Source organism: Pollachius pollachius (assembly GCF_949987615.1).
Source record: "Pollachius pollachius genome assembly, chromosome: 2".
NCBI classification, from domain to species: Eukaryota; Metazoa; Chordata; class Actinopteri; order Gadiformes; family Gadidae; genus Pollachius; species Pollachius pollachius.
The window spans coordinates 45,181,225-45,201,002 of NC_136935.1; the positions used below are offsets into that span (position 1 = coordinate 45,181,225).

Consider the following 19,778-nt stretch of genomic DNA (forward strand, 5'->3'; position numbering starts at 1 on the left):
CACTGGTCACACAGGTCGCCATGCCAACCATAAAGACACCTGCGCACACACACACACACACACACTAATGTTAACGCTAAATGACTCAAAACGAATTTGAATTACAATATTTTCTTTCTATATTATCTTTAAAAGGTGTGTGTGTGTTTGTAGTCTGTGCGCATGTGTGTGTGTTCTTACCTGCACTCTCCAGGCACTTTGCAGTATCCATGTTTTGTACTACAACTCTGCCTGCACATGGCTAGATAGAGAGAGAGAGACCAAGATAGAGAGAGATGGGTAGAGACTAGTTATTCTATTGCCAAGAAAATGGTTTGAATAACAAATAAAATGCCAAGTATGGATGTGACCCCATACTGACCCGTATGGATGTGACCCCGTACTGACCCCGTATGGATGTGACCCCGTACTGACCCCTATGGATGTGACCCCGTACTGACCCCGTATGGATGTGACCCCGTACTGACCCCTATGGATGTGACCCCGTACTGACCCCGTATGGATGTGACCCCGTACTGACCCCTATGGATGTGACCCCGTACTGACCCCTATGGATGTGACCCCGTACTGCCCCCGTATGGATGTGACCCCGTACTGACCCCTATGGATGTGACCCCGTACTGACCCCGTATGGATGTGACCCCGTACTGACCCCTATGGATGTGACCCCGTACTGACCCCGTATGGATGTGACCCCGTACTGACCCCTATGGATGTGACCCCGTACTGACCCCTATGGATGTGACCCCGTACTGCCCCCGTATGGATGTGACCCCGTACTGACCCCTATGGATGTGACCCCGTACTGACCCTGTATGGATGTGACCCCGTACTGACCGGTGGTGCAGGCCGGGCCGCCCCAGCCCTCCAGGCAGGTCTTGTTTCCGTGGTCGTCGCACCCGTAGTGGCCGAAGAAGTCGTCTCTCGGCCGGCAGTAGAGTGTGCAGTTGGGGCCGTAGTAGCTCTCCAGACACAGCACCCGCACGCGGTACTGCAGCCGCGCCACCGGCCCCTCGTGGCCCAGGGCCTGCCAGCGCACGCCCGGGGCCAGGACCCCTGTGTGGACCTCCCTCGCGATCGGAACCCCCACCGCGCCTGGGGAAGGTTCCAGACCGGTGAGAACCGACCAGCAGAATCCCAGCCAGCTACCAGTGCGGTCGCTGGTCTCCCATAGCCTACATCCCGTATTGACTGGGAACACTGGTTTTTGGAGGGTTATTTTGATATCATATAACAAATCAATAATCCTCTCCTTGTCACTCTGACAGAATAGAAGTCAGTAGTTTAAGATTTGATGGATTCTTGTTCTTCTCTACTGAAGTAAACTGCAGTGAACAAAGTGTTTTGTTCTGTGGTGTTGGATGTTGTGTTGCTGTGTTGTTGTTCACTGCATGTGTTGTTTACTGCATGCCCTTTTCCCTTGAACACAACACACACACCGTAGTACACATGTACACAGACTTCACTTCAGATAAAATGGTACTTTGTAAATCCCATTTGGGGCCAAACACGAACTTGTACATGTGACCAAGTGGCGGTAGAAGTAGTTTTGGTGTATTGACTTTGAGGATGAGGAGGAAGATGAGGAAGAGGAGTGTGTGTCTCAGGACCCTGTGAGTTTGCCTTCAGATGGGGGTGTCTTGGTAACAAGCCACCCTGCTTTATAAGTATGCTAGTACGTGGCTAACGTTGTAGCCCTAACTTCCGACCCGCGGCCCAGTTCACCTTCAGAACCACTAGCGCTGGAGCTATCACAGAGGTAGCATGTTTACATAGCGCCTCATAAAGGGGGCTAGCATTAAGGTATAGTCAAACACATAGATTTCGTCGGTCAGGTCTAAGTCGCGAGCGCACGCTCAGCACCTGTCTGAACACCCTCAACAGTGCAGGAGACGCTCTAGTAGCATGAGCCTAATGCCCAAGCCATTAGCCTCTCTCATAACCATAGTGGGTAGTGAAGCTGTCTTGTTCAAAGTCAAATTTAAAGTCAGCTTTATTGTCAATACAACAAATGTACAAGACAAATATAAGAACCAAAATGTATTTTTCTCTGAACCGCGGTGCATTAAGTATAAAGTATACAATTGTGTAAAATTAAATATATTAAGATAAGCAATATTTACAATAAATAAATTCAATTTATCTTTCAGCATTAAAAGTATGTTAATGCTGAAATAATATTATTTTAATTCTCAATATGTGTGACGGTTTCATTTAATGTACTGTGTGTGTGTGTGTGTGTGTGTGTGTGTGTGTCTTTATGGTTGGCATGGCGACCTGTGTGACCAGTGCGTCCTGTATCCCGGGTGCGTGCACGGCTCATGCACTCTGCCCTGGCAGTGTGCGTGTGTGCGCGCGTGTGTGTGTTAGCATGTTTGTGTGTGTTTGATGTGTAGCATGTCTGGTGGCCCGGGGGTCTTCTGGTTTCACACCAGCTCGATAATGGCCTCTTCTGGACGCCAAATACAACACGCACCGCCCAGCCGGGGCCCTCCACCAGCCCCTCATCCACCACCTACACCACCCTGTCCTCCTCCACCAGCCCCTCATCCACCACCTACACCACCCTGTCCTCCTCCACCAGCCCCTCATCCACCACCTACACCACCCTGTCCTCCTCCACCAGCCCCTCATCCACCACCTACACCACCCTGTCCTCCTCCACCAGCCCCTCATCCACCACCTACACCACCCTGTCCTCCTCCACCAGCCCCTCATCCACCACCTACACCACCCTGTCCTCCTCCACCAGCCCCTCATCCACCACCTACACCACCCTGTCCTCCTCCACCAGCCCCTCATCCACCACCTACACCACCCTGTCCTCCTCCACCAGCCCCTCATCCACCACCTACACCACCCTGTCCTCCTCCACCAGCCCCTCATCCACCACCTACACCACCCTGTCCTCCTCCACCAGCCCCTCATCCACCACCTACACCACCCTGTCCTCCTCCACCAGCCCCTCATCCACCACCTACACCACCCTGTCCTCCTCCACCAGCCCCTCATCCACCACCTACACCACCCTGTCCTCCTCCACCAGCCCCTCATCCACCACCTACACCACCCTGTCCTTCTCCACCAGCCCCTCATCCACCACCTACACCACCCTGTCCTTCTCCACCAGCCCCTCATCCACCACCTACACCACCCTGTCCTCCTCCACCAGCCCCTCATCCACCACCTACACCACCCTGTCCTCCTCCACCAGCCCCTCATCCACCACCTACACCACCCTGTCCTTCTCCCCATTCATTCTTATTATAACACGGTTCTTCTCTTTAAGAGGAACTGTAATAAAACACTTTTTATGAAATAATAAAGAAACTCACTGGTGTTACTGTAGTTCAACACCTCTACTGTCAGGGTGTACCATTGCTGGGGGGAGAGAGAGAGAGAGAGAGAGAGAGGGACATTAGATATGCACACCATTAATGTTAACAACCAGTGCAACTATCATTCAATATTAGTATTATTCATTTATTGTCATATTTTGAAATGTAATGTTGTGTATCTTATTTGATATTATCAGAGGGGGAGCCGTCGGCCGATCACGGAGTGGGTCACCACACTTTAAGGACATAGAGGGTCCTCCTCTTGCGGACGCAACAACCAAAGGTTTGAACTCACCGGCCACGCGAAGCTGAACGCTACCACCGCCCTGCCCCTTTCCGGGCCGGGCCCTTGGTCCCCCAGGGTGAAGCTGTTCCCGCCCAGCCCCAGGGTGTCCGTGGCCCCGTAGGTGCATGGCCCGCCCGCTGACACCTGCAGCCGGAACTCCTTCAGGCACACCCGGGCGAAGGTGGTGCACGCCGCACACACGCCGCCCGGGCTGGCGCCACCGCAGCACGCACCCGTCTGGACCCGCCCCTTACTGTTCTGGACCGAGTCCACCTGCAGCTCGAAGCGGCCGGCGCCCGAGACCGCCTGTTGGGCCGGGACCGAGGGAGAGACACTTAGATTAGATCTATATCTAACACCTTATGCACCCCTAACCCTTAATAACACCGTTAGACGTACATGATGCTTAATGCACAGCTTGATAAGGCAAGGCAAGGCATAGGAGTGTGAAAACGACACAGATGCGAAGGGAAGACCACTCTGTGTTTGTTTGTGCTTTTGTTAATACGTATACATTCCCACTATGTACTTTTCCGTTCTAATTCACTATTCTGTCTGTTCTAGCGTGTTGCGGTGACTGGACTGGATGCCTGTGGGGTATTCCACGAACGGAGGTTTAACTAACACAGAGTTAACGCTGAGCTCTAGGTTGATTGACCCTGTGCCAACTAAACCAGAGCTGTCGGTTCCACCGCACGGGTTTTGCATTACTTCAATCAACACGGGGTTGGTTAACAAAGGGGTTGTGCGCGTCCACGCCAAACCTATAAAGACGTGATGGATGGATCATGGAAACCCTGATCAAAATGGCGAAACGGGCCGCTTATTTCAATGAAATGGAACTCCAGGTTCTCCTGGAGAGCTATGACGAGGAGAAGTACATTATCACAAGAAAAGGGAACGCTAAAGCATCTGCAACCCAGAGAACCAAAGCCTGGCAGCGGATCGCTGACCGCGTATATGCGTTAGCTACATGTCAAAAGCATGATCCTTAATATCTGAGCCATGAATCTATTAATATCCCAGTTAAGCATTCTTAACGTTCCTACCACATAACTCTTTTCTTCTAAAAAATATGCACTCCGATGGCTCCCAAGCGGTCAGCGGATCAAGTAAAAATCGTATTGGTATATTTTGTCAGTCCAGCATTTAAATTGTCATACCATATTTGTCACTCCTAAATTTAAATAAGCCCTTTTTTTAAGCCAATCGTGAAAGGCCGACAGTCGGCAGACTGGATCTGGCCCTCAAATTGTCTTGACCCCGGTGGAGGAGCTGGCAATAGACATAAATTCAGGGCGCCCTGGCATGGAGGGGGTACCTGGAGGTATCTCCTCAGAGAGTCAGGGGCCATGTGAGGGTACCCCACTGGTTGAATGTAGGTTTTTCTGTTTTTCTTGTATTTTAGATTTTGTTTGTCTTCGAAGTAACACATGCAAACCATGTGTGTGCCACACCGCAAATGTTCCAAATGTTTTTTTTTGGTAACTGGGTAGAAAACCTAAAAGTAACTATTCATCAACTTCACAGATCAAGATGGATTAGTGCTTGTAATGGAGCCGCCGGCTACGATCGAACATTCTCCAGTGGATGTAAGTCCGTTAAGACTATTTTTTACTTTCTGTTGTAAGCGCCTCTCGGCATTGGACTCAGCCAACATTGCTCTTTGTATTATAAGAGGCCGATGAAAATCTTGGTCCGGACGTGGATGGGTCACCTGAAAGGACTGAGATGTGCTCAGCTCCAACATTATAGATAAAACCACCATTTGCAAAAAACGGAGAGCTACGCAGATAGTCTGGAGTGAACTGAGGCCAGGTCCTCGATTGGTAGTTAAGGCTGGAGAAGGCTATTTAAATATATTAAAGATTTGCGCGAATTCTCTCCAGCAAAAAGTCATCCTGATATGCCAAGATGTCGAGCCGTGGTCTTATTAATCGCTCCCGGTGGATGGCACGAATAATTTGCGCTCTGATATCAACAGGCCTCTCGTCAAAAGGGCATGCCATTGTGAACACGGGTTTAAATACCCAAAACCAGGTTATGTTCCAAACGTAACCTGCGCAAAACCTGCTCCGACCAGGTTTGATTCAGAGCATATGTTTCTATAGTAACTAACATACCGTGTTCATTCTGGAACGGAAAACCTAGGGTTCCCGCAAACCCTGGGTTAACTTACCCGGTTATGTGATAAAACCGGCTTTGTGGAATACCCCACTGGACTCTCCTCATGGTTAACTGGCCAGCACCCATCACCAATTTAATATGATGCGCATGTTGATGACCTGTATGTCAATTATGGCACCCACTGCACTCCTGACCATCCCTAGAAGAAGGGATCCCCTACTATGCGTTTCTTCTCAAGATTTCTTCCTTGCTAATTTCAAGGGAGTTTTTTCTTGCCTTGAGCTAGACCTCGAGCTAGTAAGTTTACTCTACCTTGACCCGGAGAGCCAGCAGGAAGATCAGGACATAGACGCCGGGGATAAGCTGCTTTCTGCCGGCGAGGAACATGACGGTTGACTGCTGACAGAGATTCACTGTGGAGCAAGCGAGAGAGATAACTGCTACAAACGACTCCGGGTTGTCCCGTGCACGGCAGCGATTGTCCCGTCTCACACTCTCTCTGACTTTTTCTCGTGCACCGACATGGAACGATCGTGAAGGTATACTGCTGCTAGCCAATGACGAATTACAGCATGGGCAAAGTGGGCAGATGTCCAGGGCCCTGGCCAATGGGGAGGCCCTATATATATACACACACAGTGGTGGGCCGTCAGGGCCAGCAGGGCCTTCTCTGTTGGCCCTGTCAAAATCTAAATAATATATATATTATTTTTTTCAAAATTACATTCATTTGTGTTTGAACGCATCTTAATTCCATTTTTTTTTTCAGTACTTACAACATAATTCCAGCTCAGCTGAATAACGCATCACAGCTACATGGACCGGCGGGGCCAGCACTAAAAGTATTGCTAGCCTTTCGCTGAAGCTGCCACTTCCCATTGGATAATACATTTGACTGACGTTTGTAATTGGGTGAGTTTTACTTTGCACTGCGTAGGAGTGATAATGTTGTTGTGGTACTTTAGTGTATAACGCATTTTTTTTAATGGTTGGAAACACAAATATATTGCTGAAATTTGGGCAGTAGGCTTAATGGTAATGCTGAGTGTGGATGCCGTTTAATAAGCATATTAAATAACCCTGTTCACTACTACTACTGTGGGCTTAATATTCTGTCTGGAATAGCTGTTGTAAAATATGTGGCATAAAAGCCTACTTGTTTGTTTCATTTTAGATAATGTACTGGCGTTGCACTTGTAATATTGTCGCTATAGGCTACTTTATTGAATCCGTTGAAGTTGCGAAAGCATCCGGTGAAAATAACAATAACTGAACACTTGGAGTTCGTTACTGAAGGCCCTGACTTAAACCCCACGGTACGCTACTGTATATATCAGGGGTCGGCAACCCTAGGCACGCGTGCCACCACTGGCACGGGGCAGCATAATCATTGACACACTTGAAAAATATATATATATATATTTTTTAATTATTATTAAAAAAATTCACAGCACAATGGGGCAGCATAATCATTTCTACCTTTTTTTTTTTTTTGCACTTTATTCTGTTTTGGGCATTTCCTCCCAATTCAAATATGTTTTAATTAGTTACAGAAAGCAGTTTTCTGAAATGGGATCAATTTATAGTTTTTAAACCTATGTTGTGAGCAGTGTTGGTAATAACGCCGTTTAAAATAACGACGTTAGGTAACGCCGTTATTTTTTCAGTAACGGGGTAATCTAACTATTTACTATTTCCGTCGTTACAACGCCGTTACCGTTACTGTACGAAAAATGCAGTGCGTTACTATGAATTGATTGAATAAACTGCGTAATCCGAATGCACCCTTGGCTCAATACACAAACTGCTAGTGAGGAGACCGGGTGGGTTAAAAACGAGATAAGCGATTATGATTGGCTAGGGCAGAGTCATGTTTCATGGTAGCCAATCGGAGCCAGTGTTTTTACACACAAGCCAGGACACGCGCGCCACACACACACGCAAACGCACACACCAAACAGATTCGATGAAGCAGCAGAAATGGCGAGTCCGGAGCAATCCGATGAAAAGTTGGCATCTGTAGTATTCGGCAGACGTTCCACAGCCTTTGCAACCAAGCAAATGAAATTCAGGCCCCATCCACACTAACCCAGGTAAATGTAAAAACGCACATCCGCAATGAAAATGATCTCCGTTTTCAGATCGTTTTCGGAATGTTTTGCATCCACGTTCCACACTGAAATTATTTTGATAAACAGTTGTTGTCATGGTAACTCCTCCACGCCTCTCTGTTTAGATTACAGGCGCGCGATCAGCTGATATTTACAGTTCATCAGCTGGTTAATCATTTTCGACCCGGTCTTGTCCAGAAACGCCGCTCCAAGAACGGTTTGAACTGTCGTCTTTCGGTTTTTTTACCATCACTGAAGAACATTTGTACAGCACTCGCCTCCGGCGTTGGAGCAACGAATATGTTTGAGCCAATATGTCGAGTTGTTTCTGGAGATAAATTACTACATTGTACAGAGAGATCATCATTTTCATTTCACCTGCCATTTTTTTGATGAGCGTCTTGGTCTCGAGCGCAAGCTTGTGGCAGTGTCATGGCAACCGAACGTCATCGTTTCTGAAAGCCTCCGTCTACCCTGTCCACACTACAACGCGAACCCAGCGTTTTCACATTTATCCACCTCAGCGATCATTTTCGAAAAGTATCGTTTTCAGTGTCGGAATTCTCAGTTTTAGTGTGGACGGAAGGGCTAAACGGATAAACATTTATGCGTTTGTAGATTAACCCGGGTTAGTGCGGACGGGGCCTCAGTTGGAAGCATATCGGGGCCTTGAATGGGCAGTTCAACCAGAGTAATTCAGTTACTAACTCAGGTACTTTTTGGAACAAGTAGTGAGTAACTATAACTAATTACTTTTTTAAAGTAACGTTCCCAACACTAGTTGTGAGTAATAGAGAAGAAAATATTTAAAATATTGTTGCAAGTGGCCTGTATGCATTGCCTTCACATGGTTTTGCAAAGCTGTACATGTCTTAAAGATATTGATGTGGATGCTCCAACATTCTCATATATTCTCGTTTTTTACATTTCTCACAGTGCAAAAACTTATTTTTTCCAATGATTTTCTGAATGTTTCTGATATGTAAGTATAATTTGTAAGCCCATGTTGCAAATATAACAACCAAAAAAACATTTAAAATGTTGATGCATGATTGTGGACTATATCGAAATAGTACAATTCCAGGTCTTCTGGAAATGTTTTTGGTCGCTGTGTCATAATTCAGCTTAATTTTTAATATATTGTTGCTTAAGGCACACTCATTAACGAGAAAATGTCAAAAGGATTTGAATGTTTTTGATTTGCAAAATAAATACATCACATTTAATTATTTTTTTAATGTGACGGAACGTTAATGTAGTGCTTGGTCAACGGTCAATTTCACAATGAAAAAGGTTGAAACGTGTGCTAAGCGGGTCGGCATAGCGTAAGAGAAAGAAAAAGACACTAAAGTACTGCCCTGGTACAACAAATACCGTCCATCTCAACTTTTTGACTCGTTAATTCGTTAGAGGAAGTCAGCAGGTGCTTTTAAAGTCATGAAATAAACCTGACAGATTCCGTGTTCTGCCGTTAAGTCTCTCTCCCTCTCTCTCTCTTCTGGCTGCGCGCTTCATTATAATGTGTGTGATTGTGGATTGCATGAGTTATTTGCGACCAAATTCGGTGTGCTAGTGCGTGTATTTGCGTGTTGGTAGGGGTCCATGGCTGGTTTGTGTCCAGGGCCCTTGGTCATGTTAATCCGTCCTTGCTGCTAACCAACCACGTTTCGTAGTTGATTGATAAACAGAGGGGGCGGGACAGCCTTTATATTCATGCGACGGTGCGTCTCACCAATAATATTTGGGTGATGAATATGCAGCACGCGGTATGCTCCATTGTTGACAATCACTTCACGGTAAACCGACGACATGCCATCACACGTGGTCGCGAGCGCACGTTAACAAACAGCCAAACAGTAGGCACGCCCCGCGTTGTGCGGGCTCGTCTTTGTTGCTAATTAACGCCTTCTTGGCAAATTCACTGAAACGCTAATGAAGTTGGCAGACAGGCCCCCTGTTTGTTATTACTGTTATTAATTAGGTATGCATGTTGTATTAAACACATAGAAAACCAGACCAAGACAGTGTATATGTGTGTGTGTGTGTGTGTGTGATATGTACAGTGTTTGAAATAACTCTGTTTAAACGAACGGCGTTAGGTAATGCCGTTATTTTTTCAGTAACGGAGTAATCTAACTAATTACTGTTTCCGTCGTTACAACGCCGTTACCGTTACTGTATGTTAAATGCGGTGCGTTACTATTAATTGATTGAATTGAACTGCGTAATCCGAATGCACCCTTGGCTCCAAACACAAACTGCTAGTGAGGAGTCCAGTGGGGTATTCCACAAAGCCGGTTTTTATCACATAACCGGGTAAGTTAACCCAGGGTTTGTGGTAACAATAGGTTTTCCGTTCCAAAATGAACACGGTATGTTAGTTACTATAGAAACATATGCTCTGAATCAAACCTGATCGGAGCAGGTTTTGCGCAGGTTAAGTTTGGAACATAACCCGGTTTTGGGACAAACCCGCGTTCACCGCAGATTTCAGGTGTTCACAATGGCATGCCCTTTTGATGAGAGGCCTGTTGATATCGGAGCGCAAATTATTCGTGCAATCCACCGGCTCGACATCTTGCTGTATCTGGATGACTTTTTGCTTGAGAGATATAGATTCTCGATTCTCTGAATATATGTATATTGCCAGCTCCTCCACCAGGGTCAAGACAATTTGAGGGCCAGATCCTGTCTGCCGACTGCCGGCCTTTAGACGATTGGCTTAAAAAAAAAGGCTTATTTAAACGCAGGAGGGACAAATATGGTATGACAATTTAAATGCTGGACTGACAAAATATACCAATACGATGGTAGGAAAAGCTTACCAGTTTGTATGTTTTTATACTTCATTTTTACTTGATGCGCTGACCGCTTGGGAGCCATCGGAGTACATATTTTTTTAGAAGAAAGGGGTTATGTGGTATGAACGTTAAGAATGCTTAACTGGGATATTAATAGATTCATGGCTCAAATATTAAGGATCATGCTTTTGACATGTAGCTAACGCATTTACGCGGTCAGCGATCCGCTGCCAGGCTTTGGTTCTCTGGGTTGCAGAGGCTTTAGCGTTCCCTTTTCTTGTGATAATGTCCTTCTCCTCGTCATAGCTCTCCAGGAGAACCTGGAGTTCCATTTCATTGAAATAAGCGGCCCGTTTCGCCATTTCGATCAGGGTTTCCATGATCCATACATCACGTCTTCATAGGTTTGGCTGTGTTAACCAACCCCGTGTTGATTGAAGTAATGCACAACCCGTGCGGTGGAACCGACAGCTCTGGTTTAGTTGGCTCAGGGTCAATCAACCTAGAGTTCAGCGTTAACTCTATGTTAGTTAAACCTCCGTTCGTGGAATACCCCACGGGTGGGTTAACAACGAGATAAGCGATTATGATACGCTAAGGCAGAGTCATGTTTCATGTTAGCCAATCGGATCCAGTGTTTTACACACGCCAGGACACGCGCGCCACACACACGTACACGCACACACCAAACTGATTCGATTAAACAGCAGAAATGGCGAGTCTGGAGCAATCCGATGAAAAATTGGCATTTTTTGTAGTATTCGGCAGATGTTCCACAGCCTTTGCAACCAAGCAAATTAAAATTCAGTTGGAAGTATATCAGGGCCTTGAATGGGCAGTTCAACCATTTAAAAAATCCAAATCCAAATTCTTTGACATATAGCAACTTATTTTTTTTACAGTAACGCAAATAGTTACTTTCCCTGGTAACTAGTTACTGTTATTATAGTGTATTAGAGTAATTCAGTTACTAACTCAGTTACTTTTTGGAACAAGTAGTGAGTAACTATAACTAATAACTTTTTTAAAGTAGCGTTCCCAACACCGTATGTGTGTGTGTGTGCGTGTGTGTCTGATTGTATGTGTCTACCTTTGTCACAGAGCTGTCCTCCATAGCTGGTCACCGTCAGTGTGTGTGTGATGGTATGTGTGTCTGTGTGTGTGATAGCTTTTTGTGTGTGTGTGTGTGTGTGTGTGTGTGTGAGGGAATTATGGGATGTTTTTATCTCAGAGCTGCTCCAGCTATAATAATGAGCTCACCTTTGTTCTGTTTCAGAGACACTCCCCCTTTTACCTCTCCCCTCCTCTTCTCCCCTTCTCTCCTCTCCCCTCCTCTTCTCCCCTTCTCTCCTCTCCCCTCCTCTTCTCCCCTTCTCTCCTCTCCCCTCCTTCTCCCCTTCTCTCCTATCCCCTCCTCTTCTCCCCTTCTCTCCTATCCCCTCCTCTTCTCCCCTTCTCTCCTCTCCCCTCCTCTTCTCCCCTTCTCTCCTCTCCCCTCCTCTACCCCCCTTCTCTCCTCTCTCAGTATATCTAATGTTGTGTTTCTCTCTGTACATGGCGGTGCGTTCTACTGTGTGTGTGTGTGTGTGTGTGTGTGTGTGTGTGTGTGTCTTCTGTGTTGCTGAGGGGTAGCAGCAGTGAGTTGGACTTAAACCAACACACGCACCACAGATCCACTCCATCTGGGGTCAGGTCAGGCCAGTTCAGCACTGGGAGCAGGTCATATGACCCCCTCCACCACAACCACATCTGATATGAGGGGTGAGCCTTGAAGGTGGTTGTATTGGGCAGCTCCCAGTAGAAACAGAAGCAAACTGGGGTTGTACTGGGCCACTCCTAGGATAACCAGTACAAGACCGGCTGTACTGGGCCACTCCAAGGAGAAGAAGTAGCAGACCGGCTGTACTGGGCAGTCCCCTCTGACAGAAACATTACGATAATGTTATGGTATAAACCTCCTCTTCCCCCTTCCCCCTCCTCTGTTCCCTACATGTTGATGGACGTTGAATCTTGATCAACGTCAATTCAACATCAATACAACCTCCAGCTGACCTCGTGGGTGCCCGGTTGGTTTACATGATGTGGGCGCATCTGTCTGCATCACACAAACACCCGGCGCATTTACTGACGCAAATGACGTTTATAAATGTTCAGCGTAGTGTCCGAATTCTCGTGTGTTCGCTCCCTATACAGTGCACTATATCATAAACACTATATAGGGAATAGCGAGTGAGTGAATAGGGAACGATTTCGAATACAGCACGTCTTCGTCTCTGTGTTTTTTCTGTTACTTTTTCTGGTTTATTATTTTCTCACGTCGCGTTCCCCCCCTGAAGAACTCTGGCGCCCCCCAGGGGAGGCGCGCCTCACAATTTGAAAACCACTGCTGTACAGTATACCTCTATTTATTGTTTTTTGCACATGTTTTTAAAATTGTTACACATTTGTATTCTATATAAAGCTAATTTGTTTAATTGTTATTTTATTTATATTCTATTTGTCACCTTATTTTAAAATCACTGCCACTTTTGCATTTCACTGCGTTTCTTTCCTTATTAAATTCTACATATTCTAGTGTTATCTCTGGTGCATTTTCATTTCAAGTCAGTCAAAACCCAAAGCTAATGTAATGATGACAATGACAAAAACAATGTTAGTTTACGAAGCAAGATCTTTAATTAATTTCTGAGTTGCCCATGCCTTCACCAACGGCCCATTCTGGTAATTGACCAGTAAGCAGGCCACGCTGAACAACTCATCTATGTTCCCATATAGACAGTTGTACGGCCTTGTCGAACAGTTTGTTCTCCTTCACCCTCCTTATACACCTCTCCACATGCACTCTCAGACGTGCAATCACCTGTGTCTGCCTAACATCCTCTGCATACTGATTTGTTGTTTGTTGCTGAGGAAGGCAGGCCGGTAAACCTTACAAGGAACAAAGTTGTCCACAACAAATCCTTTGTCCACCATGATCGCCATACCTGGCTTCAACAGCTTCACAATCCCTGAGAGCTTGAAGATCTCGGGATCAATCATGGAGCCTGCATACAGTCCAGACACGAAGGTGACAGCACCGTGGGGTGCCATGCCAACCATGGCCTTGAATGTAGTGTGTGATTTGTAGGTCGAGAAAACCTCACTCTGAAGGATTGATACTGCACTTTTTTGTTGTCATGGTTCATGTGTGCAATTAAAAAAAAATAAGCGTTTTTGTTATTTGTGAGAAAAAAATCGTGGCAGAAAATGGTGATATCGATTCTAAGCAAAAAATTCGTGATTCACATTTTTCCCTGAATCGTGCAGCCCTACAGGTGAGCTTTCACTATCTCTGGAGGAACCCAAAGGCGCTTGCTTCCCAGCAGGCAGTACAGGAAATGGGTCCATGTAGAGATTATCCGACCTGCAGTAGTGCGATGAATGTTGAACCTCTGCAAGGTCCCTAAGAGGAAAACCCACTGACAGGTACATCAGGAACAGCAGACACTCGTCAATGGGTCTCAGTTTCTGTTGAGATATAACAACAAAACCCTCTGTTTAGTTACCTTGCGATTGATATTACAGAGTATAAATCAGAAAATAATACAAATATTAGCTGGTTGGCTTTTACTTTTTAGTTTTATGTAGTTAATTCCACAAACCAACTGGGGCAGTTATGAAATAAAACAGTTAACCCCAACCCTATCCATTTTCAGTGTTACATAAACCTACAACTCTTAGCATGCACGTCATGTTACCACATTTATTACCTACCGTTGTTCTGATGCTGGCAGAGGCGGTCTTGGCGCTGGTTATGCGAATCTTCTTGTGGGTCACAGGTTCAATTAATCTCCAAAATGCCATGAAACATCTGTAGGAGGCAAGGGTTAAAATGCTGACTACAGACCCGGGTGTTTTTGGTCGGGTTTAAGTCATCCCTCCGGATTCTCTGCCTCCACTCAGCCCGTACCGCAGCGCCAACGGGGAATGAATGAAAGCTAACTTTCTTGTTGTGCCGTGACGAAACGGTACACAATGGCACACAACAATGAAGTCCTAAGGCTATCACCCTTTGAAAGGCAAGTCGCCTCCCTCGAATCCTAAAAACACTCATTGTGTAACAGAAAAAAAGTACCTCTGGTAAACTAACTCTTTGGTAGACAAACAAGCTCTCGCTGTTTCGCTGTAGCTGTCAGATCACCGGAAGTTTGGACCGGAAGTACTGGCCCACACGCTCAAGTTAGAATGTCAACGGTCGCCATATTGTGCACGGAGCGAATTGGTAGTCCACTACCAGTAGCACAACATGGGTGCATTAGAGGGGGGGGGGGCATTAAATGGGAGTGGGTCTGGGGGGCTTCATAAGAAGGGAGGGTGAATGCAAACGTTCAAGATCTTTTCAGCCCTGATAGCACACACACCGATTCATACACCCAAACACACAGATTGCTACATAGACAATGAATACATATTCACACACAAAGAAAATAGGTACTTTAATACATTTATTTGAAAAATTGACTGAATAAAGTGAAGTGTAACATGAACAACTGACCCGTTTCAAACGGAGTTCCAGAAGTTTGCTCACTTCAACATCTGGTTCGTAGCCCTTCAAAACACACACATAAAGATATGGGGTTTGTAGTTCTGGTGGGGCTTGGGTTTGTAGTTCTGGTGTAACTAGGGATTCTGGTGATTGTAGTTCTGGTTTGACTATTGGTCTTGGTTTTTGTAGTTCTGGTAGGGCAGCTTCTTGCGGTCCTTGGTGGCGTTCCTCTTCCTCTTCTTGGTCAGGAAGTTTTCCAGCTTGCCGCTCCTCTTCAGCTGCTCGTACTTCTCCGCTAGCTGCAGCTTGTTCTGCTCGCCTGGGGGGGGGGGGGGGGGGACAGAGAGGTCAGAACATAAGAGCCCTCAGCCTCTACCACAAAGCCCTCCAGACTCAACCATATAGCCTCAAAAGGTATAGCCTCCCAGCCTCTATAGAGCCCCCCAGACCCAAACTGAGACAGTGTGTACACCATGGGGGCTTGGTCTGTGTGGGCATGCGCTGTTAGGGCATGGTATCAGTGGGCGTGGCCTGTGTGGGCTCCACCTACCCTTGTTGAGGAAGAAGGGCTGCAGGCCCTGGGCTGCCTGCTCCTTCTGCTTCCTCTTGAACTCCAGCTCCTTCTCCCTCTGCGCCTCCTGGCTCCTTCTGGACCGCTCCTGGTTCTCCTGCAAAACACAGTCATGTGATCAACAGATGTCACTTGATCAACGCACACACACACACACACACCCAATGACCAGAAGTGATTTATGAACAATAAAATGTAAGACCTATAGATGAGAAATCACAGATAGACAGGATGTGATGTATGAGTCAGATAAAGACAGGATGTGCTGTATGAGACAGGATGTGATGTATCAGTCATGTGACCTCACCACCAGATAAAGACAGGATGTGATGCATGCGACAGGACGTGATGTATGAGACAGGATGTGATCTCACCATCCTCAGAAACAGGCTCTTCAGCTCCTCCTTCTTGGAGGGGCGCCGAGACGACTTCATCATCTTCTTTACTGCCTGAGGATGAAGAGGACACACACACACACTCATTACACACACACACAGACTGAAACAGGTTTGATCACCAACGGTCAGACAAGATTTCCAATATGGGTCGCCAGGGACGTCCCAACATCATGCTGTGGTTTGTGTTACTACAAACACATCTCATTAGCAGTTTGTGGAGTCTGAGGGTTAGTGGATATTCTACAAATTCCCCTCTGGATAATAGCAATGTGACATGGGAACTTTGGTTGAAACTATCTGTGACTTCTGAAACTGGTTTATACTGGTTGCGTCCTCACACACCTCCTTCTCTGAGCTTCTGATGTCATTGATGAAGCGATAGGTTTTCTCGAAGATCTCCGGCTTGTATTCTCCTGAGAGGTCGTCGAAGCGAGGGTCTCGTTTCACCTACACAGCACATCAGGTCATATTAGGACACAACACACCAGATCTTATTAGAAGACACCAAACCAATACACCAGGTCATATTAGAACAGAACAGCTCTTATTAGGACACACCACACCAATACACGAGGCCATTACGGCCCTTACTACAATATCATAAATAGGAGGTATTATACTAATTGAATAACTGATTATACAATATCAAAGGTAGAATTATTATTAAAATAGTAGTTATTTATATTATAATATAAAAGCTTGGTATGATATAAGCATAATATAATATGGTAATTATAGTAATAATAAACAAGGCTTCCCTTGCTTCTGTAATACCGAGCAGATCTCAAATTCCTGAATGGAAGACCAGCTTTAGAACACTCACACTCTTCTTCACTGCCACCACCTCCCTCAGGAATGGAACGTATCGCTTGGAGGAAATCTCTATGGGCCTGGAACACACGGACAAAGGATAGTCTAGTGGTCAGGACGTTCTCTATGGTTCTAAAGCACAGGAACACAGGACAGTCTAGTGGTCAGGACGTTCTCTATGGTTCTACAGCACAGGAACACAGGACAGTCTAGTGGTCAGGACGTTCTCTATGGTTCTACAGCACAGGAACACAGGACAGTCTGGTGGTCAGGGTGTTGGACACCCAGCCAAGAGGGTTCAGGGTTCAATCCCCATGTTTGACCAGTAGCCATCCTTGAGCAAGATGCCCCTTAACCCCTCCTGCTTCTACATGGTAAGATACTCAAATAACTCTGTAGGTCTGATGTATTAGTGGATGGTTAGTGTACATAGTTACACTGACTAGACCTTCAGTGACTACATATAAAGTTATGAAACAGTTTCCACGGCGATGTAAAACAGGGTTGGTTTCCATGGAGATGTCTTCCATGACGTTATGAAAGGTGCATGTATATTTGTGGTCTGAAAGGCTATGCTGCCCCCTTGTGTAAGGGTAAGATGACATCCAAGTACACATGCAGGCCGCTCTGCAAAGAAGCAGATGCATTGTGTCTCCAAGTTTGGATCTTCACGACCGTGGGGTGTGTGGACTCAGCATCAGAAGGTCAAAGGTCACCTGTTCTTGTTGAGGCGTTTCTCTCCTCTGCGGGCCCGCGGGCTGACGGTGGAGCCGTGGGCCATCTTCTTGTAGGCCTTCATCCCAACCTTCTGCTGAAGCTTCAGGATTTCCTCAAAGGACATGGTGGACAGCTCTGGAACAGAGGGGATCGTTCAGAGGACCGTAGCAACCAGGGCACGAGTTCAAGAGGGAATGGTTTGGACCACAGCGTTGACTGAACGCACTCATGGAAATAGTATGGAAATTATTTACGCCACAGGCGGTGACTCAAAATAGTTTAAGTTCTGCGATAACTCGCAGAACGGAGGTGACTCACGTCACCTCCTTTACAACAGTGTTGTGAAAATATCACGGGATGAGCTGTAAACTGGACTGCAGGGTCCATCTATGACGTAAACACACTGTCCTCGAATGTGTCAGCTCATGTTCCGCCTGGGATGAAGTACATCTTAATTATCTTAAATAATAAAAAAGTATATTTATTAATAACTTAGAATATATAACTTATAAATAGCAGATGCATTTATGCGGTGTTGAGCAAAACCTAAACTCACCTTTCACATCTTTTTCAGTGTGTGCGTTTCCTACAGCGTCCACCTTCTTCGTCTCTCCACTTCCATCATCTTCTTCCGAGCTCTCACCCTCATCATCTTCATCACTACCTTCTCCATGCTCCTCCTCATCATCACCACTACCTTCTCCCCGCTCTTCCTCCTCTTTATCACTTCCTTCTCCCCGGTCCTCCTCTTCTTCATCACTACCTTCTCCACTCTCCTCCTCACCACTAGATGCGCTACCTTCATCACCCTCCTCTTCCTCCCCCATAATCGTCCTGTTCTTGGTCAGAAGCGCGAAGTTTGCTTCCATTTCGACATCGGACTCTTCCTCGCTGTCGCCTGAGAACGCCGTCTCCTCCATCTTCTTCCTCACAATGCTACTTTTATCGCCACTTTTCAGCTTGGCTTTCTTGGGTATGCTGGTCATGATTATTATTTATAACAACCGACAGCTTCTCCGCAGTGTTCTAAGGATTAAAGGACAACTTAAGGAATCAACTCAACAGTGTGAACACATGGCTTTAACCATTAAAGCGATTCTTACACTAAACACAAAAGCAGAACCATGTAGTATCGATCTCACCTGGTTAGCGACTGGCTTTAAGGTATGAGTCCATCGCGAATCAAAAATACGCAGAATAACCTTACACAATATACCACTAGAGCTCCGAAGGCTTAAGAACTATAAATTAATGAGTCAATTTAATATAAATAAATGAAAATACCAAAACTTAAATGTATAGCTCTTCTTCCAACATGTGGAAGCTTGTTTTCCTTCACTTCCGGGAAGCCGGTGGTCAGCTGATCCTCTCAAGCGGGTGCTGCCGTCTAGCGGTGACCCGCGGCAGCACTGCGAAACCTTTAATCACAAATAAGATAAGATGTGCTTTATTGGCGTGTTTTACATTGTCTGCGTGTTGCCATTCACGTGTTCTCCAGAGTTCGTGTGTGCGCCTCCTCAGTAAATCCGAGCAGCTGGTTCGAGGTTTATTGAGGCTGTACATTTCGTTCTTTATTCACGATACCACCTGAATAAACAGTGATATTTGGTTTTGTATTCGTATACAACGCAAGTAACATGGCTCTCTTTGGAACGTAAGTAAGACAGAGAACAGTAGAAAATCGATAGATGATACATATACATATTGATTGATGGAATGAAGGGTAATATGTCAGACAATGTTTATATTGTGGAAATTTATTTACAATTTCTTGGTTAAACAACAACAAAAGCAGTGCATTTCTAGCTAACTTTGCTTGAGTTCAGTAGAACTATCGATAAATACTCTTTTCTAAATAAGATACACAAGAGTATTAATAAAACACCAGGACTTCAAGCACTGCTGCACAAAGCTACAAATTGATGTCATATTATAATATTAATAATAAACATTCATCTAGCTCAAAAAGATCTTCCCTCTCAAAGTAGTGGTGAATATGTTCAAGAATCAAATAACGGAAATCCTTCCACTGGCTCCGTCCTCCTGAGTGTAGCGTTGACCCCACAGTTGGCCAACAGATCAACCAATCAAAAG

General features: G+C 45.8%; 1 protein-coding gene across 1 annotated transcript; it reads right to left on the reverse strand.

The window, feature by feature from the left end:
* Positions 1-15,136: 15,136 nt before the first annotated feature.
* Positions 15,137-19,022, reverse strand: rrp36 (ribosomal RNA processing 36). Its single transcript, XM_079730053.1, has 8 exons — positions 18,827-19,022; positions 18,241-18,710; positions 17,684-17,819; positions 16,981-17,047; positions 16,500-16,604; positions 16,134-16,208; positions 15,739-15,856; positions 15,137-15,507 (listed from the first exon to the last, which is right to left on the reverse strand). Exons 2-8 carry the CDS (start codon positions 18,668-18,670, stop codon positions 15,356-15,358), a joined length of 1,083 nt encoding a protein of 360 aa, XP_079586179.1. The 5' UTR covers positions 18,671-18,710; positions 18,827-19,022; the 3' UTR covers positions 15,137-15,355.
* Positions 19,023-19,778: the final 756 nt, after the last annotated feature.